This window comes from Epinephelus fuscoguttatus, linkage group LG3, assembly GCF_011397635.1.
Source record: "Epinephelus fuscoguttatus linkage group LG3, E.fuscoguttatus.final_Chr_v1".
In the NCBI taxonomy this organism is placed as follows: Eukaryota; Metazoa; Chordata; class Actinopteri; order Perciformes; family Serranidae; genus Epinephelus; species Epinephelus fuscoguttatus.
In genome coordinates, this window is record NC_064754.1 from 23,828,087 (window position 1) to 23,854,673 (window position 26,587).

The 26,587-nt window shown below is 41.4% G+C and overlaps 2 protein-coding genes across 2 annotated transcripts; one reads left to right on the plus strand and one right to left on the minus strand.

The window, feature by feature from the left end:
* Positions 1 to 659: 659 nt before the first annotated feature.
* Positions 660 to 25,168, minus strand: gatb (glutamyl-tRNA(Gln) amidotransferase, subunit B). Its single transcript, XM_049571249.1, has 13 exons — positions 25,002 to 25,168; positions 20,894 to 21,047; positions 20,684 to 20,797; positions 13,281 to 13,479; positions 12,669 to 12,791; positions 12,439 to 12,552; positions 9,737 to 9,821; positions 8,470 to 8,514; positions 7,873 to 8,065; positions 7,485 to 7,618; positions 1,236 to 1,314; positions 971 to 1,105; positions 660 to 874 (listed from the first exon to the last, which is right to left on the minus strand). Exons 1-13 carry the CDS (start codon positions 25,151 to 25,153, stop codon positions 749 to 751), a joined length of 1,653 nt encoding a protein of 550 aa, XP_049427206.1. The 5' UTR covers positions 25,154 to 25,168; the 3' UTR covers positions 660 to 748.
* Positions 25,169 to 25,309: 141 nt separating this feature from the next.
* On the plus strand, positions 25,310 to 26,587 carry dctpp1 (dCTP pyrophosphatase 1). Its single transcript, XM_049571261.1, has one exon. It carries the CDS (start codon positions 25,391 to 25,393, stop codon positions 25,934 to 25,936), a length of 546 nt encoding a protein of 181 aa, XP_049427218.1. The 5' UTR covers positions 25,310 to 25,390; the 3' UTR covers positions 25,937 to 26,587.

Consider the following 26,587-nt stretch of genomic DNA (forward strand, 5'->3'; position numbering starts at 1 on the left):
TGCGCTGAGTTTACAAACCATTAGAGGCAAGGAGTTTAAGAAAGGAAGGATTGATGCTATTAAGATGAAGACGGCAATACCAGAGAGAATGCATGTTTTATGCACCATATTACTGATGGTATTATGAGGTAGATGACGTGATTCGACCACAAGAGGGAGCTCATTGATCGCTCTCCTGCCTGGATGTCTAAGACAGACAATGTTGCTGTTGCTGTTGTGTCATATCAGCAGATTGATCATCCTGTGTGACTGTCAGGCCTCACAAATGACCATGATTGCCAATATGGCAGCGGCCACTGGTACACAAAGTTATACTGAAAGTGTTGTGTTGGATTTTAAGCAGGCCTGTTTCGGGGAACTGATCTTGAAATTTTTATTTCCTAACATTATAAACATCTTAAAACACTGAATGAGTTTTCAAGTATTCATCAAGGCGCTTCATTTTTTTATTTTTTATTTTTTTTGCAGATTTTACTTTTTCCACTTTATAGGTGTCATCAAATTTCATCACCCGGTCAGTATGGGAAAACATATTTACTGTATCTTCTATCTATTTAACCGAATAATGATACAATACACTGCCACAGAGAGTATTAATCTGAAAAGCTTTATTTTAAACACATAAATACAGAAGATAATGAATGTTCAGTATTTACAAAAATGCTGAAATTAAGGATGGTAGCTTAATTTTCAACTTGACTGTCACCAGTTTTATGCTGTGGCTGAGTCTTGCAGATCAGTCCGGCCCTCATGAGGTCTTCTCTTCTAAAATTGCCCTCACCAGAACTGGGTCAGCTCTGCCTTTGGTCTCCTTCTGAACGAGGCCCATGAGCTTGTTCAGAACTTTCTTGTTTCCATTTCTGATGGCTTGAACCTACAGAGAGGCACAAACACAAAAACACAACCTCAAACATGGAAGAAACAAAAAACAAATCAATGTATAAGTGAGACCCTGCATGTGAGCCCTCACCTCATCAGGGTGCGAGTCCACCACCTTCTGGCAGATGCTCTGCAGCTGTGCGGTGTCACTAACAAGGCCCAAGTCCTTCTCCTGGATTATCTGTGGCGCCGTCTTGCCCGATGACCTCCACATCTCCTGGAACACCTGAGAGCGGTGGAGAAACCAGGAAAACACAAACAAACACTAGCTGGTGTGTGTGTGTGAGTGTGTGTGTGTGCGTGTGTTGAGTGACAGATAGAAGGGGGTAATTGCATGGTCTGTGCAGCTGACTGACCTGCTTGGCAACCGTAGAGGAGATGTGTCCTGTTTCCTGGAGTTCCAGCAGCTCAGCCAGGGCAGAAGGAGAGATCGGGCTGAAATCGAATGAAGGGGTAATTTAATTACAGTTTAATACATGCACTGAAGAATTAGTGATAGAAAAGGTGGGGGAGAAGGAGAGAGAAAGAGTGGGAGTATGAGACTGAGAGGACAAATGAGTCTATCAACATTTGTGATTTGACTATAATGTGTTTGTCTTTCGTATGTCTTCTTGTTTATTCCCCAGGCTACCAGACAAACAGAATCAAGGAGCCTGTTAGAATATATTAAGTGCAGACAGAGTTTCATTCTGTGCACTGCACACCAGACAGTCCATCTCAGCTAACCCTCGTCCAAACACGGCCGAGACACAGTGGAAAAATAGATGAAAAGTATCCATCTTTACACACACAACTTGGTTAGGCACAGTGTTTGTGTGTCAAATAGGACGCTCATTCCCAACCAAGGCTACTTCTGCAGTTGCCAGGGGGCACATGGAACGCTCAACTAATTAACTAAATCAGGAATTATAATTTGATTAAATATATACACATTTTGTGTTAAGGAGTAAAACAAACAGCGAATAGTATTATCAATTCGCAAATTAATAAAATGGTTGAAATAGTTTGCTAAATTATAAATTAACTGTTGAAATAAGATTGAATAGAGAATGCTAAGTTGACCACACATTGTTTTTTGACGGGGACGCTATCTTGTGCCTGCTACAGTGGTCAAGTGATGGTATCTGGAATCACGATAAACAACAAAGATCCATGTGACTCGGCAGCCCCAGGCTGGATTACAGACCCTAAAGTACTACCTCCACACGCTTAGGCTGCTCGGACAATGAAAATCTCGTTTTTGGACTGAGTGCATACACTTTGGGTGTGTACCTCACAGAACAGCACCCCTGTCCCACACCCAAATTTGCATTTTCCAGGACAGTGAAGGCATGACCTGCCCCACTCTCCCTGACTAGTACTTCGTTGATCAAGTTGGCTAGGTTAAGGGCAAGAAGAGTGAGATTGGTCAAGGTTGGGGTAGGAATATCAGGGTAAGCCAATCAGAGACAGAGTGTGGGCAGTCATGCCTTCATTATTATTAGGAATGCAAATTTGCATTCCACATGGGAAATGTACCTTTACGTTCTCTACACACAGTAGCTAAAAGTAATGAATAAACCAAATGGCAACCTCTGGGGCTAAAAAATGAAGCCAAAAGTGAAGTGTCAAAAACTGCAGTTCTTTAAACGGCCGCTAGAGGCTGGCTCAAAGAGTGAGTCAATCCTCATAGACCCCCACATTCACAGCAGAAATAAACATGTTTGCAGCCTGGTGCAAAAAACAGTTTTGGTCTCTATGGCTGATTTCTCTGTTCATGACAACTGTACAGGGGGTGAATTTTTATATGACTCATCTGGTTAGTTACATTTTATTAAAGTATAAAATACTCATAATTAAGGACAGGCTGCTTTGAGTGACAGGCTGTCTGCAATAGTGCCTCGGCTTCTTCTTCATCAGATCCACCCCTCGCTCCTCCACCCAAATATGGTCACTTCTGGCTCCAAAAAAATTAGATGACAATGGCCAAAATGCCAAACTTGAGGCTCCAAAACGAGAGTCCACAAACCAGTGGGTGACACCACGGTAGCTACCTCCATTATTTCCTTTTAGTCTATGGAATAAACAGTTGAAATAGTGAGCCAAAAGTAATACACAGTTACAGTTACACACAATTAGCACTACACTTGTTTTCACATTTTAGCAAGGCATTAACAGGTCTGGTGAGATATTTTCCACTTCTGTCCTATGCTGTCATCAACCTACCACAAATCAGCCACAGTGAGATTTCCTCATAGGCAGCTGCCAGCAACTTTAGTGAGGGGAAACCTTGGTAGACTGACCTGTCTCAGCTGGTCAGAGCACCTGAACAAGCTCTTAATGACATGACACGTCTGGTGAGTTTCACCTCTCTGCCTGCCTAACCAATATGCTTCCCAATTTCTTTTTTTTCTCTATCCTCCTCAAGGGCATGGAGCCACAGGGGAGAAAAGCAGGTTTGGACGCATTCATACAGGAGAGCCAGCACCAACAGATTTGATAAACAGTCATCACGTGGACATACCGGGGGATACATGCATCCTCATCAAAACTCTTTGCAACCTTTTTCTTTATACCCAAAATGCTGGTTGCTGTGTGTAGCTGAGTTTCTGTTTCTTCCCCCGCCTGCAGCTTTTGACAGTCCTGCCGGCCACTCTTTGTTTTTCTTTAACTCTCCTCCTTTCAAGCAAAGCAAATGCAGCATCATGCATAAATAAACACCAGCTACTTTGTGGTTTACTCACACACAAACGCTTCACAACAGTCTGGGAATAGTAGATAAAGTAAAGCTCACAGCATCTGCGCTGACGTCAACCCATTACTCGTTTCAATTTCATTTGCTCTGTAATGACTCTGAGTTTTTTATTCTGACAAATGATCATGGAACAAAATTGCTCTGAGCTGAACGACAGGGAAAAATATCCATTACAGTTTCAACGAGCTGAAGTGAAGTTTCTAAAGTCGTGATCTGGAGGGTGACAGTCAGAGCTTCACAAACACAGCACAGATGCATCCGACCACCCTCATTTTCCTGTTAGCTGCCGTCACTATTCAACTGCCATTTTAAGAACGTGTTGAAATGAGTCTCTGATATTCAGCATCTCCGTATGCCATAAACAAAAACAGTGGGAGACAACTAGTGTGCTTTTTTTTTCATAGCCGGTGGCTAGATTGGCAAGTGTGAAAGGTACCATGGCAATTTCTCATTGTATCAAAATATCAGAAACATTTTTATTCAATTTCAAGAGTGTTTGCAGCATTTACAAAATCAAACATGTTCCAGCTAACAGGCCTTCAGCAGGGAGAGATCAAAACAACACCTTCTTCCAAAAAGTAATGATTTCACTAATGTAATTGGATTTGTTAAAGCAGGTTTTTCTCTGACGTGCTGTCAGACTGTCGCAGGGGTTTTCTCATCGACAGACACAAAGAATGAGGGAATATTGGATGATTTATGACCTCACACGTTATTGCTGTATAGCATTCTGCGGTCTAATCAGCATTTGTGAACACTAAGAATCTAATAATCCTTGATGCCAATCAAACCGAACCAGAGGAGTACACTGTAGAATGGTTCAAAGACAGGACAGAGTTATTTTATCAAACTGAACCTGATGTGCTGTCATTGTGCAGATGTTGTAGCTTGACTGTAAAAACATTTTTCTGAGCACTACTCAACACAATTTGGAGCTAATTGTGCTTTAATAATTGGGGAATAGAGGGAAAATAGTTCAATAACTTGATTTTAGTGGCGTCTCCTGTTGAGCGAAGAACTGAAGGTTTGTGTAAAGTGCGTCAAGAGAAGCAACCCCAAAATTACATTGATTTTTTTACAACTGAAGTGAGTTTGTTATTATGATTCTTGTTGCTCTGCACTGTTTGCTTTCGCTCAATTCAGTAGATAGCCACTTATTATTTTTCCTTGCTTACTAAATTGAATATCAATAGGACTGTGGCCACTGTTTTTTTATTCAGTATGACGCCAGCTGCGACTGCTGTGCATATAAAAAGTTTAACCATTTAATCATTGAGCAAACTTTATTAACTGGCAGCGTCGTCACTAGATATGAAGCACAGGGTGAAGTCATGTAATTTGGACATCAGGTAAAATGGGACAAATAAGGTTTTACATGTAGGGCTCTTTAAATATTGTCAGCCAATCATCAAACACGTTATTGCATTGTTAATAATAATAATTATTTTTTCAGATTTTTTGGGGCATATTGGCCTTTAATTGACAAAACAGCTAAGCGTGACAGGGTGGGAGAAAGAGAGAGAGAATGACATGCAGCAAATAGCCACAGGTGGAGTGGAACCCGGGCCGCTGCGGCAACAGCCATGTACATTGAGGTAGGGGTTCTTGATGTGTTTGAAGGTCCAAAGTTTCTCATGTATTTTACTTGGCAACATATTTTCTAACCCAGGGTGAGGGAGCCCTTCTGTGTGGAGTTTGCATGTTCTCCCTGTGTCAGTGTGGGTTTTCTCCGGGTACTCCGGCTTCCTCCCACAGTCCAAAGACATGCAGGTTAATTGGTGACTCTAAATTGTCCGTAGGTGTGAATGTGAGTGTGAATGGTTGTCTGTCTCTATGTGTCAGCCCTGTGATAGTCTGGTGACCTGTCCAGGGTGTACCCTGCCTCTCGGCCAGTGTCAGCTGGGATAGGCTCCAGCCCCCCCCCCCCCCACCCCCCCCCTCCAGAGCTCTGAAACAGCTTACCATTGTATATTAGATCTGCCCAGACTCTTGAGATATTTAAGTCGTTGCTGAAGACCCACCTCTTCTCGTTAGCATTTGACGCATGTTGAACCGAACATTGCCGATGTATGGACTGTTTTTATTGAATTTTGTGCCTATTGTGCACTTTATTTTGTTTTCTATTGTTACTCTTAATATTTCTATGTACTGTGTGCTCTAATACTGTATTTTTCTATTTCTATAGTTGTATTTAATACTTTAGTGCTTTCTAGATTGTACAGCACTTTGGCAAACCTTGGTTATTTTAAATGTGCTATATAAATAAATTTGACCTTGACCCCCCCCATCCCCCCCACGACCCCTAGCAGAATTTTAGTTGCTTTTCATCGCGATCTACCAAAAAGCTTCCCAAATTACCAGACTTGTCACCTGAGCACTGAAGTCGCTCTTGCATCAGCTGCTTCACTTATGCGCCATGATCATTGCCTCACTCACAGTCGTGTGAACTGTATTCATGCAGGTGTACAGCACTGCCATCATAACCTGATACTTCTCACTGTTAAGCTGCAGTAAGTCTGGATTTCACTTCAAATTCATTTCTAAGTGTCAGAGGGTGAGACAATTTTGCTTCCAGTTGTGCATTTAGCACAATCACAGTGAACTTTGTTGTGAGGCCTTTTTTATAACTGCACTGTGAAAAACACAAGCAGCAGAGAAGACAGTATGCCATTTAGCTTCAGTGAGCACAGGGACAGTGAGGGACAGAGGTTAATGACAGTAAGTGCGATATAATTTACAACTTTGCACACTGCTGATGTTAGCCTGGCTCCTGCAGTTCATGTTAACAACCCTACCCATGCTATTTCCTATCCCTCCTGCTTTTGGCCACTCCACGAGAGTAAATTTTGTCTGGCAAATTTTGGTCTGACTGCAACTTCACTCATGCCAACTCAATTTGCTGCCAGATTCCTCTCCACCACCCCAAACTCCCCCTTATGTGCTGAGTTTTTGGTGTTATTGATTTAACTGAGATCTAATGCTCATGTATGTGTTTATCAAGAGGGGATTAGGGCTTTGCTACTGGGATTTTTCAAGAGCTTGAGGTATTCTTTGTGTGCCAAATCTGTCTGTATAACCATCTGCTATAAATGCTCGGTTCCTTCAAGTGTCTCAGACTTTAGTTTAATCATGAGTCAAAGGATACGGAGCTGAACTTGTGACACCGGAGATACTAAATCACTTTGAGGTGACAATTAATTTTGACATAAAATCACAGTTTTCCACATGAGTTAACCCTTGACGCAGTGGCTTGAGACTCCTTAAAATAAAGAGAAGCCTGACAGACATTTTTATGCCATCATTACAGACATGGAGGAGATGACAGGCCTTTGGAGAGGGGGAGATGAGAGAGACGGGTCGCCGGCTGGACATGAACTTGGGGTGTCGTGGTTCATGGTCAGCTTCTTAACCCCTAAGCCAGGGACCCCCTCAAGTGAAAAGTGTCACCTTTTTTTTTTTTTGAAGGATGTTTTATTTATCAAAGGAGGCCTTCAGATTGAAAACTGTTCACAAAGCGAAACTTTATGTATATTCAGAGAAAAGTAACTCATGATCTCCTGACTCTCAAGTTAAAAGCAGCTGCAGTAAAGCTGGCATGTGTGCCTTTACATACAGGTTTCATTCCTTCTTTTGCCACAGCTCTAAATGACTAACATTTCAGATACAGCATGCAAAAGGTACAAAGTGGGTGAGCCAAACACAAGAGGCTCAGAGGGGTCCTGTGCTGGACCTGAGACCTGAGCACTGGCAGCACAACAGCTCTGCACTCATGAGCCAAGTTGGCAAAAAAAAGTCAAACCTGCAAGACAAACATTAAGCATTATGTGAATACTGTAAAAGCTACATGAAGGGATGTGTGCGAGCGTCTCACCTCTGGCTCACACTCATGTCTTGCTGTTTCAGGTGACCCACCAGCTCGTTTGTCACCCAGCCAATCACCTTTCTCGGCTCCTTCTTGGTCGCCTTCAACACTGCCTCAAAGTACTCCATCAGCCCGTCCTCATTCTGCAACAAAGCACCGTGAAAAATGCTTTCATCACTTCATATGCAATATTATCTAATTAGGATCAAGTCAGCCCAGCAGAGTCCAGCAGAGTCCAGCAGAGTCCGGCGGTATGCAGCTGCCAAGCAGAACTGCATCCAAGCTGACTCTGCTTGGACTCGATCAGATGGCAATTAAAAGAAAGATGCAGGAAACAGATTTAGTGAGGGAATCAACTCCTCTCTCACCGGTTGCTTTCACCCACTTATAAACTCACCACCAGAGTGAAGCTGTGCTCGGGCAGGATGCTGTATGTTTGCACCAGCCTGTCTCTTTTGACACTGGGCAGCTCCGGCAGCCCTTCCCTTATCTTCTGCACCACCACCGCCTGGCACGCATCAATGCCAGTGGGCAGCGATGCGTTATCTTCATACACAATCAGAGGGGGCAGGTTGGGCTCTGGCATAAACCTGAAGGGAGGATGAGGGGAGGAGAAAAAAAGAAGGGGGGGGGTGCTTTATCAGCACTACAGATAAGCTTTGAGAAGAGGAGGTTGACTTTTGTTTAGATACTAATAGTCCTCTTGACACCACACTTGTCACATTTCACTTGCTCCCCTAATCATGTGACTGCATCAGCTGTAAACCTGTCCATCTATCATTCCCCCTCCTCAACTCACACACGTACACATGACTGAGGTCCACACCTTGTTTATTTCTCTCCCTCTAGCTGCCACTTAGAGGCCCTTATCCTCTTTCAGACCCCACTGGGGACAAGATCATCTTTTGATATCATAACTCCACATCAATAAACCCAAGCTCCCGGGACAAAGAACGAGCACAGATTAGCAGAGAGCCCACAGACTCACACTCACCTGTAGTCCTGGAGACCCTCTTTGTCCCTCATAGGAATGGTCTCCCTGGAAGAAAAATGAGGCAGACATCATAATTGATTAACATGTTTCATTCATAAACACGTGTGGTACAGCTTGTAAAACTTCCCACAGATTACTAAAACGTCTTGAATTCATTCATCTAAAAATAAGGTTTTATTTGGTATTGTCTTAAAATGCCAAGACATTGGATTGTAAAATAATAATTGGTAACATCTATATTTTAGAAATAATTTAGCTACCTCCTCTTGCATTGATGTCACACAGCTCAGCACAGTGGAACCAACAACACTCATATTTTGTTTTTGGCCGGGATGCTCAGAGCAGAAGATCCACTGTCTGTGAATTTGACTGTGCAAATTCAATAAAGACTGGCTACTCAACCTTAATTTCACAGTGTAGCTGATACCAGTTCAAGGCAATACATACCAGACTAGGTGTATTTTATGCAAAAAGTTTTTCAAACTCAGCAGGATGGAAATTAAAGCAGTGGAATCCTGCAGAGTGTGAGAGACACAAAGCTGCCAAGAAAACTCTCCAACAGTTCTAACCTCGTCTCCGCCATGAGACAAAAATCATATTTTATGTTTCAAGATGGGTTTTGTGTTTTTTATTTTGTTGTATTTTGGGGGAGGGGGCAATGGCACCTTCACAAATATATTGGCAAGTGCTGGTTTTTAGGTTGACAGCGGCTGGTTGAAAAATTGTCACATATCACCCAAGCCTAGACAGTGTGATACACACTACAATGAATTCTATCGCCAGCAGCAGCTTATACAGTTTTTTACATCTCACACCCTGGTAAAATGTCATGATGGTAAAAAATGTTGTAATGCCTTCCAGTCAGCGTTGCTATCTCCAAACCAGTGTAGTCAAATCTGTAGCCACCTTCACAGGAAACAGAAGAAACAGCCAATCACAGGCCATCACACACTCAATTTAACACGCACCACCCTGTACCTCCAACATGCAAGGCCTCATGGGGAGGAGGCAGAGCACCAGAAGATGATCAAGGCCTCAGCTGTGTGCACGCTGGCTCATTCTGTGAGCTCATAAGCCAGTGAGTAGCACATAGCTCACAGATAACACAGGATGACGGCGGCATCCAAATGACTCTATTCATCATGATTACCATGATGGTTCCTTCTCAGCAAAGCTCGGGACTAATGAACCAGGCAGAGATCCCAGTCACAGGGTGCTGAGCTGGCTCAAGCCTGGCATCACGGCCCCTGCTCTGTCATCTTCTTACCCTGATTTGGAATCATACGCCCGGGTCTCGTTCTGCACCGTCCCCCCTCTCTGCAGGACTTCGATCTGTCTCTGGATCTCATAGTCTGGTGATGTAAAGGCAGAACATGACCACAAATACAGACAGTTTATTCAATAAGACCAGAACACACAAATGTAATTTTGTGGTAAATGCCAAACATCTGCTCTGATACACTGGCACTCCTCGGGTCTCTGACTGCTGCCACATTATAACTGTGATAAACGATGTTTTTCTCCATGACTTTTAAATACCAATTCGGCAGCAGAGTAAATGTGATACAACTGCAGTGATAAATAATTCGAGCGCAGCGCTACGGCATGTCAAACCACGCTTAAAAACCTGCACATAAAAATGCTAAAATTTTCTGGCTGCAGTTCTTTGTCAGCTGTTTTAATTGGAGCTCAATCAACAGTCGGTGAAGTTGGAGTCGACATAAAATCTATGCTTTTTTTTTAAGTCAGCAGCTGCGAGAAGCCAAATCAGCATCACACGCTGCTATCACACCGCTAATTGTTTGTGACTGGTTGTCAGTCCGAAACTTCTGCTTCACAAGTTACTGTCAGTGTTAACTATGCTTCCTGTCTTAATGTCTCTTCATAAAATCAGCTATCTTGTTTTCACTCCAACAACAAATTCTATTTTTAAGTATGACAGCAATAAAAATATGACATTTTTGTCAAACAGGACAGAAACACAGTTGGCTTCTGTTTGTTCGAGCAAGTATTTTCATCATTTACTAATGTAAAAGGAGAAATAACACACTGTGACAACACTCCACTGCGACAAAAATGAAAATATTACTTTAGTGCACTGTTCCTCAAACTTTTTTTGTCATGCTCCCCTTCAGAAGCCGAAAAAAGATCTTGCTCCCCCTGCTACACAATATTTTTATCAGTCATTAACAATAATTGGAGAAGTGGGATCCATGTTGATTTTTAGTGAAATAAAGCACAGCATGATAGCATCAGCAAACTCTTGTTTGTTTATTTTTCCAACATATCATATTCATTCAACTCTGTTTCATATATTTTTTCCTTGGTCAGCCACGCCCCACCTGCAGCGGCTCTATGCCCCCCAGAGACCCATCCCCCAGTTTAAGAACCACTGCTTTAGCCTCAGTATGTAAAACTAGAATTTGTAAAATCTACCTTAAGTGTAAAAACAAATATGGACACTGAGAGTGTTATAATAATAGATATTATATCACTGGATTATTAATACTGATGGATTAATATGGACACAGCATTTTACTGTTGTTATTGGTCACGTAGGAGCTAATTTAAAGTATTTTTTATACTGTTGTTGCAGGAGTCCAGACCTTTGAATCAACCCACTTCCCCAAATTTGAGTTGACTGATTCATCTGGCATTACGACATGACACAGCGGGCTCTCTGTTTAAATAAAAAATGACCAATAAGCGCTGCAGGGGGACTTGATTTCTCAATCAGCGCAACAGCGGGACTAATGTTGTTGTCAAGCTGTCGTCAAGTGTTGTCAGGTGGCGCGCCAGAACCAATAAAGTACCAATGGTGAGCGCTATAGACAAGATAGATGCTGCTTTCAGGGCTGTTCTAAATTGACATGTCTTCTCAATATCGCCCAGCATTGTAGTTTGTTTTACTTCACTCTGCTGCACTCTTAAAACCCCAGTAAAATAAGTATGTCGGAATGGCTACGCATCAGTGTGGACTTAAAATAAGGTTAGATTCAGACAGATATGTTGGACCCTAGTGATGGACGCAATGTCAGACTGAAGGTGGTAGCGGAGTATAACCAGCTGACAGTTCTGTGTGATATCAGGCAAATACTGGGTGTTCATCCAGTCTGATTCTCTACAATAAAACGAGAGCACTGTTGTTCAAACAAACAAAGTGCTCTTTTTCTACATTAACTAACGAATGGTTAACTTAATCACACATTCACTCTGCTTGGCGCTCTGCTGCTCCGTCTCCCCAGACAGAGTGCCCAGAGTACACTCTGCTGCTCCAAGAGAGTGGTGTTCTGAATAACCGAACGGTACATTTGAACAGCACTATGAATTTACGAACGGTCCAACTTGCGCCAAAGTGTGCTCCAGCACTCCGAGTATTTCTGAAGGCACCCACTAATGCCTCGTTTAATCTATAACAACAAATCATATCTGTTAAGTAGCGAAATAAAACGGTGGTCCAGTGGTTAGCACTGTCGCCTCACATCAAGAGGGTTGTCTTCACACTTTGACATTGTATAGACTTAACAGACAAGATACAGAGGGCTAATTACTGAGCTCCAGAGGTGCTGGTTGGTGGATTTTGTTAACTTGTTAACAAACAAAAGAGCCAGGCTGGAGAAAGCAAATAAGTGCATTCACACAATGTTTAACTCCTCCTTTAAGTGCAGTGCTTGAGTAAATGTACTTAGTTACATTCCACCACTGAGCTTTTCTTCCCTTTTACTACCAGTTTGACTTGCAGCACACACATACAGTAATAATTACACACACATACTTTCAGTCATTCTTTCTGGGTGATACAGCGTGAAAATGTCAACTCACAAAAAGGTCTTTACTTTCAAAGTGTGTGTGAGCAATCATGCAGCCGGTTGAGACTCATTCAGATGGAACAGTGTTCAATGAGGCTCCCTAAATACACCTTGCACTCTTAAGATATTCTGCCATCCTTCCTTTTAGTTTGTAACCTACCTATAGCCCTGGCCAGGTACCGGATGCTGTTGATGTTCTTCACCTCTGTCCTGACGCCCAGGGGCTCACCCGGTTTGTGGACGGACACATTGGCGTCTACTCTAAGCTGGCCCTCTGTGGAGAAAGACAGGCAACATGCACACTGAGTGGAAAAGAAGTTAAGGTTTAGGGGTTTAGCTGAGAGAGAGAGAGGACGGCAGAGAGACGGAGACAGAGAGTGATTTCCATACCAGACATGTTGCCTTGACAGGTGCCCAGGGCTTGCAGGATGAGCTGAAGCTCCCTGACAGCTGCAGCAGCCTCCTCTCCACAGCTCATGTCTGGCTCCATCACCAGCTCCATTAGACCTACACCTGACACATGTGAAGGCAGCTGTGTTTTACATCTCTGAGGTATCCATCCCATGGAGCTCTGTAACAAACCTCGACAGTCTCCGCTTTGTTGAGCAATTTAAATCTATAGGATAATGTCTGTCTGACATTTTTGTCTTCCAAGGGTTATAGGAGAAGGGGGTTGTTCTAAAATATTAATCTTACAGTCAAAAAAATTTCATTAAAAAAAGATTAAAGCCAACAATGCATTAGAAAGTCTCTCAAAACTTTTCCAACTTTTTCACTGTCTGTGGCACTCTGACCTATGTCCATTCATTCCTGTTTTAAAAACAGACACAACTATATAGTTTCCCTTTAAAAAGCATTTTCTGTGGCTCTGATGTTGCTATAATAGATTTGGACAACAATAACAGGCTATAGAACTGAGAAATAAGCTAAATCAGGCTTTGGCTACACAGATGATGCACACAGTTTGGATAAATAGGGCAAAGACTAACTCTCTGGTGCTACCTGCTCTGTTGAGGTCTATGAGTGTCTGGCTGCGGAAGTCATCATGGAGACTCTTGCCGCTGTCCTGCTCCAGCTGGATCTGTTTAATGCTGACAGTTTTCCTCATCACCTGGCTCCTCTTTTTACCTCCAAGAAGACTGTAGGTCAGTGTGCCATCTACTGCGATGGGCCGCCGTTGCTGGGTGATTTGGTATCCAGCCTGGAATTTAGATAAAAATTTAGACTGGTAAAACTCTGAACAGTAAGGTTGTGTAATAATGGGCAGTAGTAGCAGTACGAGTAATTGGAAATTCTAACTCACACACCAGGCAGGACTAATGGTAAAATATCATCGTTTAATGTCATTCATAAAATACCACAGTCTTTTGCTAACTGATATCATCCTGGTTCACTTTGATTCACTTTTCAATCATCAGAATCATCATGAATTTTCTTTTTTCAATAAAATTTGACTTTTGAATGCTGTGAAGTTACTGGAATTTTTTGGATCACACAAGAAAGGAAACAATCCTACGCAGTCATCAGTGGAATCTAAATCTATGAAGAGTATTATACTAATAAAATAAGTGTAGCTTAATCTTAATCTGCAGCAGTGCATAAATGCAGGGTTTAAACAGACTGAATAGACACGCAGATAAATAAATAAATAAAGCTGAGCAGCATTCGAATTTTGATTTTGAATTTGAATGTCAATATTCTAAATGAAACTTCAAACTTTTCGCCTATTCTGTTCATTGTCCAGTCATGGAAAGCCACAAAAAGATCCACAGGCTGAGATTAATGCAAAAATAGTCAACTTATTTAAGACATCTGTGCACAAAAAGGGTCCTCAAAGATAAATAAAATAGATAGATAAAAACACCAGCAAATATTTCAGTCCTTGACTATCATCTTTGCTACTGATATGAGTGCTTCAAGGAACAGATATAGACACAGACAGATTCCTACCAGGTGTGTCTCAGTCTAAATCTGTCTGCAGGTATCTCCTCTGCCGTCCTTCCTTGTTTGACTATTGTACCAGTGCACCCAAGACAAACTTTTTTTGTTACCCTAACTAGGCACAGTTTTACAGTAGACTTGTACGTTTCTGCAAACCACTCATACATTAAATTTGTACATTTTATATGTATCATATCAACATTCGTCTTTAAGAGGCTGAGGTGATAAAACAGGCTGTTTTTTAGAGTCATTGCTGCATTTTCTGTGTTTTTTTGTCACCAAACATGGATATTTTTCAGCCTCCCATCGCTGTGGTTCCATCAGGGAAAGTGCTTTGGAAAAAAGAAGTTATTTACTAAGACATCAATGCCTTTTCAGCCTGGACTGTGCCCCCAGAAGCTCGTATTTAGGCAGAAACAGGATCTTTTCCCAACCACAACCGGGTGGTTTTTGTGCCTAAATCTTACCACATGTTAACCACAGTGTTGTTGAAATGTTAAAAAATGTTACATTTCAATGTGTCTGCAATATAATAATCTTTTGCAGACACATACATTGCCAACATTTATTCTGGTGATTGGTTTGATTTATCAAAAGAAAACACATCCATTTCATACAAATCCCTCTATTTTCAGTGAAGTCAGGGTCATGGGTCAATGAAAAGGTGACGCAGGCAGCATCAATTAAACACATCGCCGGCTGATTGGCTGAGCCGTCATTATAATGCAGCGGGAGTGCTGCCATCTCACTCAAGGTTCCTACTCAGAAAAAGCACAAGAATAAATATTTCATCTGCTCCTCTATTCCTAAAAGAATCTGCTGCCCCAAGTATTAATTCCCAGCGTTACTATGGCAACCACATCACAGGAACTACACATTAATCATACTTATGCTAAAGAGAGTGAGGACGTGGGAGAAGAGATTGGGGGGCTGTTAGTCACCGGCTCTCTGTACAATGTGCCTGATCGACACAATCAATCACCTCCACACCTCCTCCTGTTGAAACAGAGGAGAGGAGAGCAAAACACAGACTATTGGGGGGGATTTTCTTTTTCAATTCCTGTTCTTCGTGGTGGATTCAATCTTTAAATCTGCTGGATTCTTTGCGAATACTGTTGCAACTTATCAGAAATCCCCTGTTTCTTACTTAATCTTTTCATGAGTTTTGTCTCTGCCGGTGAAATAGTCGTGTCTGCTGCTGGATGACGCACGAGCATGCCATTCTGTACATTAGACAGCATCTATTTGCATTTCCTGCATAATAAATCAACTGTTATTGCCACATAATGATGAGGTGAGGCACGTCTGTTGCTAATAAGATCCTGGTAGCCACATTAAGTTACTCCGTAGGCCCTAATGAGCAGGGATGCTCCAAACACTCCCTGTGACTCCTCGCCCTTTTGTACATCCTAAGTTACAGATGCACGCCTGCTCACACACTGTACATTCAGCAGTGGGGACACACACACGGACACACACACACACACACACACACACACACACAAAGCTAAACTCATTTCCATGCTGAGTCATTCTCTGACTAATTTCGAAGTCACTAAACAAACAAGACTTAGTCGGCCGTATCATTCCTCGCGCCTGCACACTGATGTTTTCCTCGGCTATACCTCGGGGGGCCACAAAGACATTCATAGCTCTCATTAAACACATGTCAAAGCTTCGACAGCCAGGCCATGTCTGTTTATTTGCAAACTTAATATCTCAAGGAAATTGCAATTATTTGCTTTTGCTGGTAGGTTAGTGTGGAGCTGCTGAGGCATGTTATTAAAAGGCTGTTAAAAACTTTATATATGTGCTTTGCCTGCCATTCCCATTGAAGAAGGGAATGCTGGTCGGACAGCAGCATTAATCATTTAATGAGCAACTGTGGTGTTTTACAAAAAGCAATCAGGGATTTCTAGTGGAACATATCAATAATGTACAATGCAATTTACAAATGTATTTTTCAAGGGCGGGATAATTTCTCCCTCGATCCTGCTACTGGTCTGGTTTTACGGGCATTGATTACACTCAAACTTTAGGTCGAATGTGAAAAATTCCTTATCATCTGCATAATTAAAACTGCTCTGACGCCAGTTTATCCAGCTGATTCACTCTTTTCGCACAACTGATGGGACTAATGCAAACTAAATAATTATAAACAAGGCAACAGCAGGGCATTGTGCACAGTGCACACAGCGAAGCTAAAACACAAACAGAGGTTCACGCTCGACTTGCCAGCATGAGTTGTTTGGGGAATCTCGGGGAAAAATAAAAATTGTAATCGGGTATTATCGTCCCTGCTGTATGTGTGTGTGTGTGTGTGTGTGTGTGTGTGTGTGTGTCTGTGTGTCAACTGTTGTGAATTACTCCAATGGAGGTGATGCAATCTTGGGCAAACACACAAAAGAGCGAGAGGAACCCAACAGTAATCCCTGCGCTTCTGGAGGGGATTTTGCTGGAATTTAAAGATACATGGACTTTCTGGGGAGATAATGTATCCCTACCACTGTGATTAAAATATGTACGGCTGCAACTGTGTGATAACCAGTTAAGTCTGTGAGATATAAACAAGGGGAGGAAACTCTGTCTATCAAGATCTAATCAGAAGAAGAAGAAACTAATCAGGAATATCAAAGACAGAGATCATTTATTCCAGTGCAATACAGTAATGAAAATAGTACTATAAAAATAGCAGCTCATACTCAGTGTATTGCTTGCTACTTCATGAGGGTACTCTCATTTTAATCCACTTCTTTGGGGCCATTTCTATGAAATACTACTAAAGGAAATCTGTCTCTCAAGTTCTTCAGTCCATAATTACGCTCCTCATTACTTTGCCCAAAGCTGTGTTAGTATAATATTCTACCAGGAAAAGCCTGACTTTGAACACTCAAAATGCAAAATTCTTCAACACCTTTCTACTGAGAATTTCTGGATTTATTAGAAAAGGTCTCTGTAGGGCAAGTCACCGCAGAGTTCCCATGACATTTTGTCTTTTCCGTCTAAGCCTTGAAATGTCACTCATAATGGCAGTAAAATTACCCCTGGGCTCTGAGGGGTAGAGAAACCTTGCCATGCGAGCACTCCATTACAGAGAGCAAAGCGAACATCAGTTGGGAGAGACTGTTAAATGGAAATATCAGTGTTAAAGAGTTTTATTGGAATATCTCTACCACTGCAAACACGGCTGTTCTACCTGAAAGAGCAGTAAATGTGACACTGTAATAAGACAAATTTAAAGCTGCGGTTAATCATTTTTTGGCCACTTGGGGGCAGCGGAAACACTGACATATCATCACCTTTACAGCTGATGCGGTGAATTTGTGAGCAAACACTTGCTTCTTAACAGATCCAGCAGTTATGGAGCAACATTTGTCTTCATTTGGAGTCCTGTTTCCATACAGTTGTCACTCTCTGTTACCTCTAATTTCAGTCTCTACCAGTCCCTGAGGGAAATATGTGGTTCTTAAGCTGCTGAATGCTCCACTATGTTCATCAGCTAGTCGCCAACTGTGTCTGTCTGCTAACTGGTGCTGAACAGGTAATGTGTAGTGGGTTTTAAGAGCTGTTTTACTGAAAACAGCTGCCTGCTGCAGCCAAAAAGATGCTCTAAGAGTGGTGAGAGTGAACCAAAAATTGAGCATAGTATTAGTTCAGGCAGGACACAATGCCAAGCTCAGCTCACATCCCAGCTACATCAGCTGATCCCAAACAGCCCAATTAACTGGTGGAGCAGCTGACTGATGGAAGGGAGTCAGCTGATAGATCACATGGTTCCTCTCTATGCAACCAATTGGCAAATCTCCTTCAGGGCGCCCTCTTTAAACCGCTCTGCCTACTGTTGCTGCTTCCTCTGCAAGCTGCTTTGCAACCCGCCTCCACCCCAGCTCCTCCTTTTCATGCTGTGCCTGACTTATAAATGTCATTTCTGTTTGTCATTGCTGCTGGCTCTATTCTCTTCCCTGGGGGTCTTTGCTGCTGCTCTTCCTGCCTTAGGCTTTATATGTAGGCCCACGGAAGGGCAGGGAGGTTTGCTCTCTCTGCCTCAGGCTTTCCACAATTGCACATGGAAGAGCAGAGAGATGTGCTTCCTCTGCCTTAAGGCTCTCCATACAGGCGCATGGAAGGGCAGACAGGTGTACTCTCTCTGCCTCAGGCTTTCCACTTAGGCGCGTAGAAGAGACTTTCTGTGTAGGCCCAAGGAAAGGCAGAAGGGCCCCAGAACAGAGTCATACCGCCAAATATAATATTGCAAATGGAAATAAAGTCTTCTTTGACTTAAGTGTTCCCGACTGAACTCCTCTGGTCATAATGAAAAAACTCTGAAACAACTACAGGTTGTACAAAACTTAGCTGCCAGACTAACCCGAACCAAGAGGTACAATTACATCACACATCTTTTAGCCTTTTTACATTGACTCCATGTTTGTTTTAGGATTGATTTTACCATTAAAGTTATTTATGGCCTGGCTCCAGATTATATTTGAGACCTTTCAGTCCCTTATGAACCTTTGCATAGTTTGAGATCCTTAGCCAGAGGTATTCTGTCTGTTCCAGAGTCCAGGCTGAAGACTAAATCGACAGAGCTTTTGCATTTAGAGCCCCGAGGCTCTGGAAAGACCTGCCTGAGGAAATAAGGCTGTCTGAGTTGCTTGTCTGCTTGTTTATTGTATTGATATATCATTATTTATCTATTCATTTATTTATTTATTTTTTTATTGAGGTTTTGCCCTCTTTTTTTATTATCATTTACTTTGGTATGTTTTTTTCTTGATGTCATTTTATGATTTTTATAATTATTATTACTGTTATTATTATTATTAATATTGTTGTTGTTTTAAAAGGTGCTATATGTCAGTGTCACAGTATATCTTAGCTGGTCTTTATAATCATGTGTAGTTGCCCTTTTTTGTGTTTTATGGTTCATTTCTAGTATATATTAACATACTTTTTGGCTTTTCTTTGCAGTAATCTTACTTTCTGTTAACTTTATGTTGTTGTCTGTCTTGGCCAGGACACTCTTGAATCTCAAGAGGTCTTTCTGGTTAAATAAAGGCTAAATAAATAAATGAATAATAAAATAATTTTATCAAATAATTAAGAAACCTGTAAAGTCAGTGCTTAAAAGTCAAACAAGGAGCTGAAACTCATTATAAAGGCAGCTGCTGATTTGGGTGGTAATTACTGTATCTGTATGTTCATCACTCCAAGCAACCCCTTTCACTTTGTCATATTATTATTCAAAACACTGATTACAGCTGCTTTAAAGCTGCACACGTGTGAAAGGTGTCACTCTTAGTGATAAAAAAAACAGCAAAATATAACCCAACTCTGCAGTTCCTCTCAGCTCGATGGAGCATTTTAGCATCTTTCACTTAATTGTTTTGGCTTTATGATCTGCATATTTATCATTCTGGTTCACTCTCCCTGCTCTCATCTCCATCATTTCCAGACACAGCAGGCAGATATTTCCAGTTAAAAAGCTCTGAAAACCCATTGCATGCTCAATGCCCAGCACCAAACATTTGATAAACAAAGTTAGTGCCTACTTAAAGTGCCAGATATTTCCTTCAGGAGTTGGTGGATACAAAAATAGAGCTAAAATAAGAGTGAATGTTGACCAATTCACCACATCAGCTCTATGTGAATAATATACTGTATCAATGTTTATTCTACGTCCCTTCAAGCGGCCTTAATAAATAAATAAATAAATGTGTTAATTAATACTGCTTTAAAGGAGTGTACTAAATGGTAACTATATGAGGAGTTTCAATTAAGAATGAGAGAGTTATCATTAGGAAACAACAGCTCCGACTCTAAGTAAGAGGCTGGTATCTAAATGAAGTCCATTATGTGGAACTACTGAAGATGTGAGTTATCTTAAGCTTACAAATATCTTCCTGTTAATTAACTATTTAATTTTCAGTTCATAATCAAACGTACTTCACCCAGAATTGTTCCCATAAACAACACTACCTGGAGTTTTTAACAACTCCAATAATGATACCGACTGCGTGAATCAAAGAAAGCTATCCTCAAATTATCAGCACTGGCATGAAGAGGGAAATGACCTGTGGATAATGTAAAAATAGAAGTGCACTGAAGGAAATGAGCTGGTGAGTGAAAAAACACTGGTCATTTTCCTTTAACAGCTTTCTGTGTCATTTGTCTGTACGTGTGGCAAATAATATTTTTGCTGCTTCAGCAAGACTTGCTCACTATTTAAATTAGAGCTCACGGCCGGGAGAGTTCAGCGGGAGAGGCTGTGATGGAGACACTGGAGGCAGATGAGGACAACTTATAACAAAGCAAAAGCAATGATGCAGCATGATAAACAGGACTAGAGTCTTCACACTGCTGTGTGTCAGATAGAGTACCTCCCGCTAATGTCTGTGTGCCCATCGATTAAAACCAAGATGTTGCACAGAAAGCAATAATGGAGGACAGGGAGCAGGAAAACTCACAGGGAGGTCAGCGTAGAAATAGTGTTTCCTGTCAAACAGTGACTTCTTGTTTATCGTGCAGTCCAAAGCCAGTCCTGTCATCACTGCTGCTTCGACACATCGTTTATTCAGGACCTGAGGACACACAGGGACATTACCTTATGACATGACAAGACAGCGTTCACAAAACAACATGTTATCTTTTTCTGAGTTCAGCTAAACAACACTTACGGGTAATGTGCCTGGTAAAGATGCATCAAAGTGTGACACCAGGGAGTTCGGAGGTGCCGAGAAGCGAGCCGGTGAGCCGGAAAACAGCTTGGTGTTCGAGTTAATCTGGGCATGGACCTCCAAACCCACCACTCCAACCAGCTGCTGGGCAGCACTGGGAGAGAGAGGAGCCAGGCATAAGATGGACACAATCCAGAGAAACCTCCACTTTACAGTTTAGGGATCAACTGTTTTATGAAAAGCCACAGTAAAAATCCAGATGGCTGGTATGACCATTTTGAATCTGAGTTATCATTACAACTGTGTTTGATTTTGACGCTTTGAAAAACTCAGTAAATATTGTCCAGCATCAACCAACGTTAGTACCAGTCTCTCAGATGCAGGCGCAGCATGCAACATGGGTTTGTTTTATTCCCCTGTTTAAAGAGTGTGCATGTAGCAGGCAAAGCCAGTGATGCTACTGGTCCCTTTATCGTCATTTACAGTGACACAGACACTCAAGAAAGCATTTCAGAGACAGGCTATCTTTAATGTTAATGCATATTTGATATGGTTTTATATATTTGCATAAGGTATTGGCTTTGTTATCATTAAATGCAAACATAAAGTGCACAGTGCTGCTAATGTGACTGTGGTTTTCAATATAAAACTTCGTGAAATGATTTCAGCATGTGTATCAGTGCTTTTTGGACATTTTGAGCATATTTTAACAAGATTATGATAATACTGATAACCATAATCATTTTGGTCAGTGTGATCATGATATAAAATTTTCACACTGTTTAATCTCATCCATGAAAAAACAAACAAACAAACAAACAAACAAACAAAAATCATCCAAAAGTAGCTTTATGCAATGACACCAGTAAATGTTTGGATACACTTCAAACAGGAGCGGTGTCTTAGCCCTTTGAAACCTGGAGTGACATCACTTTTCTTGTGCTGCTTTCAGTGACCTTTTGCAAGTATTTAAAGCTTTGAACCTTGAGAAAATTGGTGCAATTTTTTTCCACAAATATGGGAAAAAAGGCAGTGAGCAACTTGGTAAGAAATGTCCCACAAATTGCAAAAGATTGATAGATTCAGAAAATGATTTTTAAAAAATGGGGAAAAAAGAAAAAAAGCTAGGGAAAAACTATACTTAGAATTATTTTCATTACATTTTAAAATTATGAAGAATTTTTAAATAAAATTTAAGCACATTTTCCAAATAATTTGTTTGTTTGTTTCTTTATTTATTTTATTTGTACTAATTTTCTTATTTTTAATTTTCTCTTTTTACTAATTCCTTGCAATTTTTTGGATCATTTTTTCCTTCGTTGTTCATTGTCGTTTTCCCATGATTTTGAAAGAAACTGTGCAAATTTGCTCAGGTTTTAAAGGGTTAATTCTCTACTGCAGACAAGTTCTTTTTATATATATATATTTTGGCATTTTTGCCTTTAATTAATAGGAAAGCTCAGAGTGCAAGGGGGTCCTGAGGCAAGATTGGATAGAGTACATAATGTATGCAGCTACTATGCAGTATGATTGGGATGTGGCAATATTGTAAAAGTCTGTTACTCCTTCAATGAATGTGTCCTGTAGCACTGCCCTCCTTGGTTGGGCTTCAGGCTCAATTTAGTTTTAAGTGATCAAGTATTACAGAGATGACTGGTTGAGGTTAGACCTAAAATTTAATTTGGAATTAAGCACTGCAGAAGACAACAGAGTGTGGTCACCTTAAGCATGGTCAGATTAACCTAGCTCCCTATGGAACAAAGTAGCTGTTCATCCCCCTCTCTCTGTGTACAATATTTCCTTGCTGGAATAACAGATGGCTCCTCGTTTTGTGTGTGATTATCTGGTTAAACACAATTTATTATGGGAAAATGAGTCATTAAAGCAGTATGACAGTGTTAAATGCAGATTTGGACCATGGGACTCTTTTTAAGACAGTATCTGGTCCTTACCATGTCACTTTATACTGTGCTTCTCTTTTATCTTAACTTACACAGTCATACCAAGTAATGAATCTTGGGCTTTTGGGGATACTGGGGGCCCACTTTGTCCAGCCCAGAGGTTGGGTTTAGACACTACAAATTTATGAAAGAAAAAACAGGAGTATTTTTGGTTGTTAGGAGACTTTTATTTCATAAATCCACATTTATTTCCAGCTTTTATTTTCATTGGCTATATTCGAATGAACAAGGCCTTACCTTACAAGTTCAGACCAAAGCAGCACCACCAGAACAGCACTGAATCCCATCTCTTAGTCCACACTCCAGCTGTGTTGCCAACTTGATGACTTTCTTGCAACATTTAGTGACTTTTCAGACCCTCACAGAGACTGTACTTCTTATTCAGACCATCAGAGGTAAAGCGAGAAAAATATTCAAATATATAATATTCACAATTATTTCCACGCATGTTGCTCAGAATAATCGTAGACATGGCTCCTCTGCCAACAACACCAGGTTATGCTGATGCTCTTGCTCTTAAGCTTTCTCTGGACTGGAACTTTTCAAAGTGCGAGAAAGTGAGCGGCATAGCTCTTATTATACCATTCAAAAGATTGTTGAGGAATTTTCTCTTTAATCTAACATCAATCAGTCAGTGAACATTTAGTTTTATAATATCGTTTACAAAACTGCATTGTCACAGAACACTTTACAGATTACAAATAAAGAAGCACATATTTTGCCCTGCCCCATTCCCACCCTCCTTTCACATCCACCACCCACAGAGGCTACTGCTGTCTCTCAGAGAGAGAGTTGGAGTGAGGAAAAAGAGATTGTGATTCAGTGCTGTTGCTTTGGTCTGAATCTGTGAGATTCCCATGCCTTAGTCATGAGAATATAACAGATGGAAACAAAAACAGCTGCAAAATAAATGTGGCATACAACATATAAGTCACCTGAAATTAATAAATGTGGAGTTATATAATATTAGTGCGTCACTGCCATACTCGGGCATTGTGGAAAAATGGCCAGCAATATCCTTCTTGCCTCAGGAAACTGTCTACGTTTCACATTGATAAGTCTCTTACGATCCTGTCAGATCTTATATTGAGTCTGTCTTGACCTTCTCTCTTCTCTGCTGGTTTGGGAATCTCAACATCATGTCCAAAAATGCACTAAGTGGCATTGTGAAAATGAGTAGCAATATCTTGGGAGTTCAGCAGAGTACGTAATCTGTCCTGTTTCATAAACACATAGTAAGGAAGGCTAAAGCCATCCTTTCTGACAGCTCCCACCCCTTATTCTCCGAGTTCCAGTTTTTGCCTTCTGGCTCTCGGCTCTTGGTGACAGATACAAATACGTCTTCATTCCTACTGCCGTTTCTCTTTTAAATGCCAGGCTTTAGAGTCACACTTAGTACTGAGGCTACTCTTGTGGCTGGTTGTTACTCTTGTTATGATCATGTAATGAGTGATGGTGATGATGATGATGATGATGATGTTGTTCATGTTGATACTGATGGATATTGTTTATGACCACTGTTGCTTGAGATCACTGGTTCCCCTCTCCTCGCCCCCTTGTTGAGTATTTCTTATGTGTGCTCTCATGTCTTTTATTACGTCTGTTTTTTACTTGCTGTACAACTAGTTGCCCTCTAGGGTCAAAATAAAAAGATAAATGACAAAGGCCCTTGAAAAAGGGAAAAAAATAAATAAACATAAATAAATAAATAATAAAATAAAAAAATTAATTAATTAATTAAAATAAAAAATAGATAGATAGATAGATAGATAGATACACTTGATTGTTTATTTCAGGATTTATTTCATAGCCATATTTATTTACTTTATTTTTATTTATTTATTCTTGCATTTATTAAATGAATATTGACTTAAATGGCATTCCATAGCTACAACTTAACCTGACATACTAGGAAAAAAAATGGATGACCATTTAAATACAGCTTATTTTTCCTCGGTAATTAGCGGGTGGCCACAGATTAAACCCCAAAATATTCGACTCGGCAGAGGAAACGTCCTCTCCCTTATATTCTCCACTGTTTTAGGACACCTTGTCGTTTAACGTTACTTCTGTTACTACAGGTTAGTATAGAGGCAGGTCAGGGGCACTGTAACACAGAGTATTTCGCCATTAACAGCCTCACTTACCTTTTCGCTTTTAGCTTCGGTTGCCTGTCGCATCGCGAGCTTGATGTGCTTATCCGTCTGATTAATACACGCGAAGTCTTTGGATATAATATTAATATCTGTTTACTCATATTATGAAGCAGCTCACTTGCTGCAACAGAGGAGGCAGCCATGTTGTGATTTCTCAGTGAATACGGGAGTTGTAGTTTTTTAAAGTGACATTTTATATGTGTAACAACGCCGCTCGTTTCAAAGTAAAACTACAAAGCCCAGCCTTGGTGAGATTCCGGCTTCCGACACGAGCGGCGTCATTTCCGTTTGGACTACTGGCGGGACTTCTTCGCGTGGTCGTTGCTGAGCGGGTAGTTGACAGACTTTTCCACAGGCACCGCTGATTAAAACCATAAAACATGATGGCTACAAATGGAAAGGACGCCCATGGATTAAATGGTGATGACACATCGGTGTGTTTAAATGGCGGCAATGATGTTTTTGCCAACAAGCCACACTCCGCTGTGGTGAACGGAGCAGCCAAGGCGGCACCGTCCAGGCTGCAGAACGGAGGCACCGGGGCGGAGAGGTTCACCTTCAGCCCCGAGCCCACCATTGAGGACATTAGGCGGATGCAGGCTGAGTTTACAGACGAGCGGGACTGGAATAAGTTCCACCAGCCCCGCAACCTGCTCCTGGCGATGGTCGGTGAGGTGGGCGAGGTGTCGGAGCTCTTCCAGTGGCGGGGGGAGGTGGCCGAGGGCCTGCCGGACTGGACCGAGTCTGAGCGGGAGCAGCTGGCGCATGAGCTCAGCGACGTCATGATCTACCTGGTGGAGCTGGCCGAGAAGTGTCGGGTGGACCTTCCTCAAGCGGTGCTTCGTAAAATGGCCCTGAACAGACTGAAGTACCCCGCCAGCAAGGTGCACGGGTCGGCCAAAAAGTACACAGAGTACAAGGACTGAGTTTGGGTGATCAGAGATGTCAGTGAGGGGACTCTGGTTGCAGTGACTGCTGGAGCTGGTGCTCACTTGACTGACAACATGCTGCAGTTTATTATGACCTACTACTGAACGTTTTATCCCTGGGTTCAGTGGCTTTATCTGGGCTGACTTGCTACATATGAATGCTCTTAACTTGTGTGTGTTGTCTGTGATACACATTTGTGAGCCTGGCTGCCTACATATGCAACGTCTCCTTTAGTAGGTGAGGCACTTGGGGAATCCTGCATGCTGGCTTTTATTGAGGTTAACTTTTAAATTCTGTTTTTACTCTTTCAATCATTGATGTGCCTGAGTGAATTTGCTGAAACATATTCCTGTTGTGGAGTGCCTTTTGGGGAGTATTTATAAGAATATGTTTCTCACTGAACAGTTTTACAGCTTGCCTCTGGTTTAAGAGTGTGACAGAGTGGATTGGAAAATTGGTGGAGAGTTGAAGCAGATGATTATTGTCCTGACTGTTCCTGACAAAAGAGTAATTGTGGACAGATTTTGTGTTATTAGGTTTTTGATTCATCATCATTTCCCATCAGGGTTGGATGAACTTCTCCTCTGTTTTGTTCACATCACAACTGTCACATTTTTTTCCTGAAGTAAAAATTGCTTCTATTCTGC

Bases quoted from the DNA above. Each gene is read 5' to 3' on its own strand.
- gatb (XM_049571249.1), bottom strand. From the start codon at position 25,153: ATGGCTGCCTCCTCTGTTGCAGCAAGTGAGCTGCTTCATAATATGAGT. The intron at 8,515-9,736 runs GTAAGAAGATGA...TTTTTCTTCCAG, and splicing joins GCGTATGATTCCAAATCAGG to GGAGACCATTCCTATGAGGG. The intron at 1,315-7,484 runs GTGAGACGCTCG...ATTCGATTTCAG, and splicing joins GACATGAGTGTGAGCCAGAG to CCCGATCTCTCCTTCTGCCC.
- dctpp1 (XM_049571261.1), top strand. From the start codon at position 25,391: ATGATGGCTACAAATGGAAAGGACGCCCATGGATTAAATGGTGATGAC.